General features: G+C 28.6%; 1 protein-coding gene across 1 annotated transcript in view; it reads left to right on the forward strand.

Annotated features, from left to right (window-relative positions):
- Positions 1-5,908: 5,908 nt before the first annotated feature.
- Positions 5,909-12,324, forward strand: part of LOC123004750 (tyrosine 3-monooxygenase) — a 17,240-nt gene continuing 10,824 nt past the window's right edge. Inside the window, exons 1-4 of the mRNA XM_044398165.1 lie at positions 5,909-6,153; positions 9,215-9,326; positions 9,374-9,433; positions 9,648-10,134. Of these exons, the coding sequence (XP_044254100.1) occupies positions 6,085-6,153; positions 9,215-9,326; positions 9,374-9,433; positions 9,648-10,134 (728 nt within the window). The 5' untranslated portion in view covers positions 5,909-6,084. The remainder of the gene's footprint in view (positions 6,154-9,214; positions 9,327-9,373; positions 9,434-9,647; positions 10,135-12,324) is intronic.

Raw genomic sequence — 12,324 nt, forward strand, 5'->3', positions numbered from 1 at the left:
CATTTGCCAAAAATTTGGAGCAAAATCTGTGTCACAGTCACAGCTATCACTTTTTATACGAAATTCACAAGTTTTGCTAGAATAATTAACAGCCCAGGGCCGGACTGGGGTAGCAGGATGCAGTTTTATAACTAAATCTTGAATATTTTTCCTTTTTTGTTCATAAAATTAAAAAAAAAATTGCTTAGACTTAAATTTTGTACCATTTTTTAGTAGTAGCGTTGGTGAAAAATTATTTTATTGAATGCTATTGTTAATTCTCTTTCTTTTATCAAATTTACTATATTTATTTTCTTTTAACTAATTACATATTTCATTTAAAAAAGCTTTATGGAAGATACAGGGTGTCCCAACGAGTTGAAAAAGTCCATTAGTGACCTTTAAGTAGTAAAATTTAAAAAATGTATAGGACATTGATAGATACTAATTTAGTGCATCACCTAAAATTTTTCTTCTTTCAAAGAAAGCAAAACATTTTGTGAAAATATTTTTTGTCTTTGGACAAAGACGAATAATTTCGTGTCGTTGACTTGAAAACATTGCATAAGTTAAAAACTGGTGCATCTCAGACGTCATTTGGGGAAATCCTATCTTGAAAATTTCAACTAAAACCAGTTCTCTTTCATTAAAAACCTACACATTTAATTCTAATACTACAACAGTAAAAGTTGTAGACAAGTAATTACGATTCATGACGTCTTTGCAGAATTTTAAGACGTCATGTCCCAAATACTTTTTCGAAATTTGTATTTTATTTATTGGCGTGTGTTATGTCACCATTCTCTCTTACATATGGAGGAATTCTCATATTTTATCTCTATCGAGAGCTGACACGAATAAAATTAATTTTAATTATGCAAATTAATATCACTCACAATCTGTTACAGAATTTTATTTTTTACTGAGTTTTTACTTTTTAAGTGTTATTTTATTACAGGGTGATTTTAATAGTTCTGCAATTCGTTAAAAAAAGATCTAAAAAACTCACCCTGTATGTTTACACTTCTTTTTGACTAAAATCCTCCATATTAAAAATTTGTTTTTATTTTATGATACAAAGTGTACAAATTACCATTTGTGCGCAGTTTCCAGTTCTTGCTAAAATCATTCTTGCGCAGGGGCCCTTGCTAATACATATACCACCCTCCAATAGTAATAAATATTCAGTAATATAAAAATAAGTACCAATAATAAACACCATTCTTGCGCAGGGGCCATATATACTGAACAAATTACAATAAAATACTGTGCAAAACATTATATTACACTAATCTTTTTAAATTTTTTTCTGTGCAAAAATCAAATAAATACTGATCATCTATCTTTTTATAATGGTCAAAATTGAATTATTCACTGACCCTCTGTATTTTTTCCACAAAAGCAACTCATGTTTTGTTTCTTCTAGACACTGTAATTTATTTACTACAAAAAATAAAGTGTATGTGCGTGAACATAGTTGTTAACAGATTATTACGTTTATTTAATGTATCTAATAAAGTTGACCTTTGTTTTTAATAATTCAGTTTTGTACATTCTTTGTCATTTTACTAATTAAATATGCACACTGTAAACTCCAAGAATTTTCCCTCTTTTACAAATCATCAAGAATTTTTCGAGCGTTTTTGTCAAGATTTACTTGAAGACCTTGAGCACTAACAATTACCGATCAAGTTTATACCATCGCAGGTCGGTATTGATTTCAAAAATTTTTTTATTAAAAAATAATAAGAAAAAAACTTGATTGCAGGTACAAAAAAAATCCCTTTATAAACGTGTTTTTTTGAACTGTGCTACGTCAATAAACTGCAAAATTTGGTTCATTGTTTCATTAGTAATAAAAAGCAAGTTAACCTTGTAATTCAAAGTGTGATGTAATAAAAAAAAACACAAAACTAATAAAATTAGTGTTTTTTCTATACGAAACAAAGGCACTTCAGCAAATGAAAGAAGAAGGTTTCCAATCCTATAGTTTTTTTTTATTAAATGGCACACCCTGTACATATTTACAAACATTATCTAAACCACACAATTTGATAGCCAATTATCAAATTATTAAAAAAAAAAACAAAGTTTTAGATACTAATTGCTTCTCTTACCAATTTGTAGTACTATTATTGTCACAATAATCTGTATTATGAATGAGGAAACTGGGAAAAACCTTTTCCTCATTAATACTTTTGAACGTCATACCGCAAATGGCTTCCACTTTACTTTTCCTTATTTGTATGCACATTAGGCTCGGTATTTCACTATATGATTAAACTAAATAAATATGTTGTTTTATTGATTTGTATTTCCTACTCCATGTGTGTTTTTTTAAGAAATTAGCACTGTGATGATATCAAAACCGGTTAATTAATAAAATATTAAATTTAGGAAAACAAGTAGCCAATAAATTAGTGATCCAGTTTTTAAGCCTTGGTAATTCACTTTCCCGTGACAATTTTTCGGGAAGAAAATAATTGATTCAAAAATAATTTTCAGTTATAGTTCTCGCTTCCGGTTCGGACTAAAACTTTTTTTATTTGTAATAATTGTGGCTTAATTTCTTAAATATTGTTCCTTTTCCGGTTTTTTGTTGTTTTGTTGTACCACTTTGAGAGCATTTGCAAGAAAATCGTCCTTCAGTTTGAAATTAAATTAATTTCAATAAAAAAAACTGTTTAAATACACAAAAGAACATGACTCACAATGGGTTAAAAACTGTCTTATTTAAACTTCAGTTACATTAATTTATTTTAAAAATTCTTTATCTAAGTAATAAATAAAATTTTCAAAAAAAATTACAAGTACCAAAATTAACTTTTCTAAAAATAGTATAAAAAATGAGCACGTGAGTGGAAACCATAATACGAGTAATTCTCAACCGTTAATCGTTTCTCACAAAGCCAGAAGAAGAACTTGTTGGTGCGTAAAACCCGATTCTGGATTTCCCTACAAAAACTTTCAGTGCCCTAAATGGGTATCTGGGAATCCCCGAGTATTCGAGTTCTTTCAGTAGTTATGTTTTCAACTCTTTGTGCAAAATATTTTCTTCTTGACATTGACAGTTGAACAAGGTTTAACAAAGGTTAAAAAATTGTCACTTAAGCTTTCCTCTTCAGTTCTGAAACTCTTAGTAAGCAATATGATTAATTTGAGATTATTTTTGATTTTTGAATGATTTTTTTCGGTAATTTTAGTGTGACGTTTTCAGATACTGAAAAATTTAAGTCAGAACTAAATATCAAAATGCAAGATTTTTAAAAATCATACTTGGATTTTTTTTATTTTAGAGAGTCTTACTGTTTTGAAACACAAGAAAATAACTTTAAATTGATACAAAACAGGTTATATTTTTCAAAAAAAAAGTAGCGAAAACAAATAAAATTGCCATAATACACGGAATAACAAATCTTTTTGCCAAGTAACATGATGCAACATTTAATTTTTTGGAAGCAATTTTTCTCATTTTTCATTTTTTACGAGTATACTCTAGCTGGAAATAATAGATTACATACATACTGAGGTGGTAGGTGCGCTGAGATATGAGATTAGTATACTATTTTATGCACAATTATTCACCTTAAAGAACAGAAACCCAATAAAAAAAAATTAAGTTTTGAAAAACATGACATATGACATTTCAAGTTGGGAAGTGGCTATTTCCCAACCTAAACTGTATATTTTATATCAATTGTTTTGCACAAAAAACAAAATTTTTAAAAATAATACTAAGACTTTTTTTGAAGCACAAGAAAATAACTTTAAATTGATACAAAACAGGTTATATTTTCCAAAAAAAAGGAGCGAAAACAAATAAAATTGTCATAATTCACGAAATAATAAATCTTTTTTCCAAGTGACATGAAGCAACATTTATTTATTAGAAACTGTTTTTCTCATTTATTAATTTTTTATGCTTTAGCTGGAAATAGTAGATTACATACTGAGGTGGTAAGTGCGCCGAAGTACGATGAAGCAACGACCCCCAAAATTCGTATACTATTTTATGCACAATTATTCACCTCAAAGGACAGAAAGCCAATAAAAAATTTATCAAATTTTGAAAAACATGACATGACATTTCAAGTTGGGAAGTGGCCAATTCCCAACCTAAAGTGTATATTTCATAACAATTGTTTTACACAAAATGCAAAATTAAAAAAAATAATACTTAGACTTTTTTCGAAGCACAAAAAATAACTTTAAATTGACACAAAACAGCTTATATTTGTCAAAAAAGTAGCAAAAACCAATGAAATTCACGGAATAATAAATCTTTTTTCCAAGTAACATGATGCAACATTAAATTTTTTGGTAATTATTTTTCCTATTTATTTATTTTTCACTCTAACTGGAAATAGTAGATTACGTACTGAGGTGGTAAGTGCGCCGAAGTACGATGAAGCAACGACCCGCAAAATTCGTATACTATTTTATGCACAATTATTCACCTTAAAAGACAGAAAGCCAATACAAAATTTATCAAATTTTGAAAAACATGACATGACATTTCAAGCTGGGAAGTGGCCATTCCCAACCTAAAGTGTATATTTCATATCAATTGTTTTTCACAAAAAGCAAAATTTAAAAATAATACTAAGACTTTTCTTGAAGCACAAGAAAATAACTTTAAATTGATACAAAACAGGTTATATTTTCAAAAAAAAGTAGCGAAAACAAATAAAATTGTCATAATTCACGAAATAAGTGACATGATGCAACCTTTATTTTTTGGAAACTGTTTTTCTAATTTATTCATTTTTTATACTTTAGCTGGAAATAGTAGATTACATACTGAGGTGGTAAGTGCGCCGAAGTACAATGAAGCAACAACCCTCAAAATTTGTATACTATTTTATGCACAATCATTCTCTTTAAAGGACAATAAAGAATTTATCAAATTTTGAAAAATATGACAACTCAGGTTGAGAAGGGGTCATTTTATCAGTTTTCAGGTTGGGAAGTGGCCATTTCCCAACCGGAACTGTATATTTTATATCAATTGTTATTTTTTTTACATGCAAAGTAATTTGATTATTACCTTATTATTGCGAATAAGGAATTTTACCCATTGTTAAAGTGATTCAAAATTTCTGTGTCCGATAAAAATCAAATTAAATTAAATTAGTATTAATTAGTACGGAGTACTCCCATGTCAATCAGTTGTATGAGTAATAAAATTACTTGTTTACAAATAGAAAATTTTTCAATTTTGTTACGGCGAATAATAAAGCAATTTAAAACAACAGAAAAAAAATGAAAATATTCCTGTACAAAAGCGAAGATTGTTAATTTAAAATCTTTCCACTGTTAAATTCATCTGCGTTCCTTTATTTTGCAAATTTTTGAAGTTTCACTCAAGCATTAACAAAGGAAGGTCGTAAATTCAGAAGGTTTGTATTGGAGTTTTTTACAATAATCTAATAATAATAATAATTACAATAACCCAATAAAAAATTGGGTTGAACTTGCAGAGATTTTTTCGATAAATGCAATAAAAATGAACTAATTAAAACAAAGTAGGACAATTATTTATTGGGTAATAAAAGTAACTGTTGCAATTTTAATACCAATCAATTGCGCTTTTTGTAAAAATTTCTTTAATTGTTATTATCAGTGGGAATAAATAAAATTTTTATTTTGATTGATAAAACAAGTGAAAGCTTGACCTTTCTTTGCGATAACACGATTATCGAAAATTTCGAAGGCGGAAAAACACGCAGTCTTCGGAATCGCTTCTTGAAATCCCGACCAAAACAAGTGCGGGAGTTCCACATGATGACACACATGGCAGGCCTCCTCCAGAGCCTTGGGGATCCCCTGACGCAGGCGTGACGCTCGCTTTTCGCAACAATGAAAGGGCCGGAGGCCGCGTGGGGACGGCCCGAGGAGGGGTTCACCTACATATAACGTTGCCCCCAGAGCTCCAAACACACCTTTTGCTTCAACTCACCAGAAGCGTGTAATTCGAAGCTCTTCGACAGACGGTTTCAGTCACAATCGTGGTCGAAATCACGCTTTCAAATTATACGCGATACCAGCAGTGAAAACTTAGTGCTTTCAGGCTGATTTTTTTTCTTTTTTGAAAATTTTGAAATCATGGCTGCTGTGGCTGCTGCTCAGAAAAATCGCGAAATGTTCGCGATCAAAAAGTCCTACAGCATCGAGGTAAGTGATTTTCCTTCACTAATTTTATTTCACATCAAATCAAAGAACAAGTATTTTAATAACCACCATTAGACAGATTAGATAAAATTCGAAACTAATTTTTTCATCATTAGAAACATTCTTTCTGATTTTTAATCCAATTGTCCAAATTGGCCTTGATATTTATGAGGCAAATTAGTCAATTAACGACATTCTAATGCAATTTAATAAATATGTATGTTTTACAAAAATTTCATTAAAAATTGAAGATTGCAATGGATAATAGTGACAACCTTCAGACAGATTGCAACACAGTCGAGGCAAAATTGAGATTTTCTGTTTCTATGTTTTTTAAATTAATTGTCGCAAATTGTTATCTCAGTATTATTACATGAAACAATTAACAATTTAATCATTACAACTGGGGTCCAAGTAAAAACTCCAATTTGTTTTTTGTGTTTTCTGAAAATTTTATTTTTATTTCTGGAAAATTTAGTCTAAAAAAATAGTAAAAAAGATTTTCAAGTTACAATATGTGCTTATGTTTACCCTATTTAGTTTTTAAGATAACTAATTGTCAAGAATAAAATGTTTCAATTTTTTTTGTTATTGAGTTTCTGGAAATTTTTATTTAAAAAAAAAACCCACTATAAACTTTTTTTTACAAAAGCGACCTAAGGATTACAATTATTTACATTTAATTCGATTTTTATCGAAATTGCTATTTTGAAAAAAAACGCAAAACTCATAACCACAACAAAACTTCATTCTCAAAAGTGATCAAATTTTTAATTTTTGTTAATTATTATTTTCTGATTTAAAAACATAGTTTTTGTTCACCTTTTAGGTATAATTTTAATTTAAATAAACAAGTCTGACGTTTTTTAAACATTTCTGCCCAAAAAAAGGATTAATGCAAAATAAAGAAAAGTCTGCACTAATCTAAAGAGAGTAAAAACTAATGTAACAACACTTAAATTTGTTGGAAAAATATTATGGTTCACAAACGTTTAATTTTTGTATTGTTTTCTTTTTATTCTGTAATTTTTTAGAAAAAATTTGGGCGAAAATCTGAACTAAGCTACATAACTATAAAAACCAAAAAAAAAAACAATAAAAAACATTTTTTTCTTTAGTTTTGTATTGTTCCACTGTTTAAATTGCTGTATTTTAAAAGAAAACATTTATTTTCCGTCTTAAAATTGAGACAAATCGATTGGAAATGGCACAAATTGTTTCATTTTGACCTAAAATTAGATTTTAAACAAACACTTTTTTAAAATACTTAATTTAAAATGATGTCTGTGTTAAAATCGAGCAAAATTGGATTGGGAATAGCTCAAATTATTATTATTTTTTCAGAAAATTGTTGTTTAAGCATTTATTTTGTTGAAATGCTTTGATTCATGTTTTTGGATTAAAGTTAAGTTAAAGATAAAATGCAATATTTTAGCATAAAATTGAGATTGAAGCAATTATTTTTGTAAAATACATTAATTCAGAATAAATTCTGTATTAAAATCGAGAAAAATCGTATTGAAAGTAGCTCAAATTGCTTTATTTTGACGAAAAACTGTTATTTAAGCATTTATTTTGTTGAAATACCTTGATTCAGGTTGATTTCCCGCTTCAACCTGAGCAAAATCGATTTGGAATTGCACAAATTGCCTTATTTTGACATAAAATTTTTTAATTTAATTTAGAATGATTCCAGTGTTAAAATTAAGCAAAAAAAGATTGAAAATAGCCTAAATTGCTTTATTTTGAAAGAAATCTGTCATTTGAGTATGTATTTTGTTGAAATACTTTGATTCAGGTTGATTTCCGGCTTAAAATTGAGCCAAATCGATTGAAAATAGCAGAAATTGCTTCATTCTGGCCTAAAATAAAAAAAAAAATTAAAAATATTTTAATCATTAAAAAACATTTTTTTCTATTGTTTTCTTCTTATATTGTAATTTAAAAAAATTTTTGAAAAAATCTATAAGCAAATGTGAAAATAAAAACAGTTGTTTTAACTATTAAAAAACATTTAGATTTTCTAAACAGCGTTTAGAAAAAAAACTAAATTTTGACCTTAAAACAGTGAAATTAAAAGAGAATCAAAAGACCAATAATTTCTTTTTTGTCTTGAAATCAAGAATTATGAAAAAAATATGAAATTTGATAATGTACACAAATTTTTTATGTACTCAAATATTTTTTAAATTTCTTTTTATCAAAAATCTTGTCGTTTACGCTCAAAATTTTTGGAAAAATCTAAAAAAAATGTGAACATAAAAACAGTTATTTTAATTATTAAAAAACATTTGGATTTTCTGCGTTTGCAATCAAAATTTTAAACCGAGTTAAATATTTTTTTCAAACTGAAACCAAACCACACAAAGGCACTAAATTACGTACAAATGTAAAAAAAAACATTAAAAACCAATAACTGTAATTTAATTTATTAAAAAAGTATTTTGATTTAATTTGCATGAGTTTCAAGGTTTTTATCATTTGCTTCCACATATTTTACAGTCAAGTGTCCACTAGTCCAATTAAAATAATCCAAAGGCTTTTTTGATGTTTATATAAAAAAATATTCTTGTCTTGGTGTAAAAAAGCGTTAATAAATGCTAAAATCCGGTTGGAGCCAGATTTGGGCTTTCGAAACGGGTTAAAAATTGGCCAATTTCGTGTACTTTTTGCCTGCAATATATCCTTTATCCTTCGTACCTTGCATTATTTACCCGAAGATAAAATCTGATTAGCGAAAGTGTAGTTACGACACTAAAGTTCCGTCCACATACATTAACACAAAAAATGAGCTGTAATGATAATTATTTTAATTACAAGGATACTGATTAAACTAAGATCATGGCCGGAGAATGCATAAAAACCTAAGGCAATGTAAATGTCCCATGACCTTGCTCTGAGGGCATTCTTGCTATCCCCTCACTCGTAAATACCCCATTGAATTTAAATAAATTAACTTTCATCAAGTTCTTGTCCCGTTTCCGGACTTTAACTAAACTTGAGGGCAATTTCCGCCGTTTCCTTCTGCCCGAGACAATGCTTTTTAACAAGGGATTACTTCCAGAACGGTTATCCAGCCCGTCGTCGCTCCCTCGTCGACGACGCCAGATTCGAGACTTTGGTGGTGAAACAAACCAAGCAATCGGTTTTGGACGAAGCGCGCCAAAGGGCCAATGGTAACTAAAAAACTGTCGTTTTGCATGATTTGCATGTTTGTTGTCAGATTCTAGCGTTGATCCTGAAATTGAAGCGACTCAAAAGACCCTTGAAGGCGGCGAAGAAGGTGAGTCCCACACTTTTTAAAAGGCAAAAGAAAGATTAATTGCATTTTTGAAGTACTTTAACGTAATTGTAGTAAAGTGCGAGTTGCACAAAGCCGGCAGGCAGTCCGGCTTTTATAGAATTTTCACCCTCCATTTGTCGCGATTCAAAGTTAAGCCGTGAAAATATGGCTGGAGAAAATAAAATAATAACCCAATTCTGTGCTATTTCCGCAGATTCTGGACTGACTGAAGAGGAAGTCGTCCTTTCTAATGCCATTTCTGAAGGACCCGAAGCTGAGAAAGCTTTGCAACGAGCCGCTTTAATCCTGCGTCTACGCGAAGGAATGAATTCCTTGTCTCGAGTCCTCAAGAGTGTTGAGAAACACCAAGGAGTGGTGTGTCATTTGGAGACGAGGCCCAATCAAAGCGATAACAACCAGCTGGATGCTCTTGTTAAGGTGGAAATGACGCGAGTTAGTCTTTTGCAACTGATCAAGTCGTTGAGACAATCCAATTCTCTTGAACATGTTACTCTCATTGGGGAGGATAATATTTCGGTGAAGAATCCATGGTTCCCGAGACATGCCAGTGATTTGGATAATTGCAACCATTTGATGACGAAATATGAACCAGATTTGGATATGAACCATCCCGGATTTGCCGATAAGGAGTATCGCCAGCGGCGCAAGGAAATTGCTGAGATCGCCTTCGCCTACAAATAGTAAGTCCCAAAAAACTAAATTTTGACCTTAAAATTGTGAAATTCATGAAAAAAAATTACGAGTTTTAATCTCTTTTAAATTATTTTTTGACAAAAAGCCCAAAATTGATTTATTATAAATAATTTCCTTGTTATATTTTATTGAATCAAAAAATTGTGTTTTTTGTTTCTCTTTTTTCTCTTTTCTTTATTTTTTTGTGATTAGGCAAGTTATGTTATTCAAGTATTACAAATCCTATTTTCCTGTAAACAGATATTTGACAACATTGAAATATATTTAGTTCAAATTTAGTATTTATGACTTTTTCAATTTTTGTCATTGATTTATTAAATTAGGCACCATGAAGTTTATTTAACTAAAAATTGTTGTTTAATTTACAAAAATAACAAAAGTATTTAATTAAGATTAGAACAATTTATTTTATCATTACTGAATTTTATTTTTGAAGAAAAGGCTCTTTCAAATTTCTTGTTATGAATTTCTCGAAACTGAAGAAACAATCTAAGTATTCTTTTGTAAGTTTCATTAAACAAAATAAATGAAAAATTCAAGTTTTTTAAATAAACAACATTGAGTTATTTTCACAAGATAGACCTTTTTTTGTTATTTTGTAGTTTAAGTAATTTTTTATACATTTGTAGCTCTCAAAAAAAACTTTATACGATTTAGGTATCGGTTTTGCGCAACTACAGCTAAAAGTACAAATTTTGACAAAATTAAATAAAAACAATAAATTTTTAGTTTTGCAAAATTTCCTAGTTTTCTGCATTTACGACAATTTTTTTTTATTTTTGGGTGTACTAAAAACATAAAATTCGATAGAATAAATCAATTCTTTATCGCTTTTGTAGACATTTTCTTAAAAAAATAAAACACTGGATGTAGGTATAAAAACTATTTAACATAATTTTTCATTTTGTTTTTTTTTATTTTTTGAGTATTGTTTTCTAAATATTTTTGAGCCTGATAGACGACAAATTTAAATGAGTTATTTTCTCCAAAAGTGATATAACCTCAAAAATAACAAAAAGTAAGTAAAATAATCAAACCATCACATTTCACATGGACTCAAATCCGGCCACCACAATAACCAAATTCGCTAAACAACGAGAAAAAATTTAAAAAAAAATCGTAAAAAGGCAAACTTCACAAAAATAACAGATAAATTGTTTTAATAACCAAAAGTGATATAACTAAAATAACAAAAAGTAAGTTAAATAAATCAAATTAAATGCTTATGAAGAGTCAGAAAAACTAAAATAATTGTTGGGGGTGGTTAAATCGCCTTAAAATAACGACAGGCCATCACATTTCACATGGACTCAAATCCGGCCACCATGTTGGCTAAATAACGAAAAAAGATCAAAAACACTGAAATATTATAATAAAGGCGTAAAAACGCATACTTTTAAAATTAATAAATCGTTTTAGAGAAGAAACGCCACAAAATGGACTTGTAATTTAAGTAATTTTTTCACATTTGTAGCTCTTAAAATTTAAAAAAATTTCAAAAAAACCTTATACGATCAAAGCCCCACTTCAATTCAAATATACAGTGTGTCTTCATGTAAAAGATAAAAAATTCTCGATTTAAATTTTCATATTTGGGGCTAACGACTAATTTCTAACAAAATTTTAGTTTTAGAAATTAAAAAAAAAATTCTATGGAATAAAGTGCCTTTTATGTGGCAAATACGACAAAAACTTATTAAGAAAAGTAATTTAAAATCAAAGAATTTTCTTTTTTTCTTTTCACAAAATTGTTATTTATTAGACGATAAAGAAATTGTTTATCTACGAGTGAAAAAGCTAACTTGGTAGTGACAAAGTCACAAGTAGACTTTTTTACGAGTAGATAATATTTCGTTTTATTTTGTATTCCCTTACCAGAATTAAATAAAAAAATCAAATAAAAAAAATTAAAAAAATTCTCGATTTAAATTTTCATTTTTGGGGTTAAAGACTAATATCTAACAATTTTAGTTTTGGGAATTTTTACAAAGACTTGAAAAGTTGTTCAGAATCAAAGAATTTTATTTCTTTCAAATTTACAAAAAATATAAACAGTATATAAAAATTACTTTATTTCACTATACGATAAAAGAATACTTTATCTACTGAAATTAGTTGATAAAAACATTCTTTAACGTTGATTACAAAATAAAAGTTATACCGTGCGATCAAAAATA

Source organism: Tribolium madens, unplaced genomic scaffold (assembly GCF_015345945.1).
Source record: "Tribolium madens isolate multiple individuals breed KSU strain unplaced genomic scaffold, Tmad_KSU_1.1 Scaffold_11;HRSCAF=98;Tcas5.2_LG3b, whole genome shotgun sequence".
NCBI lineage: Eukaryota > Metazoa > Arthropoda > Insecta > Coleoptera > Tenebrionidae > Tribolium > Tribolium madens.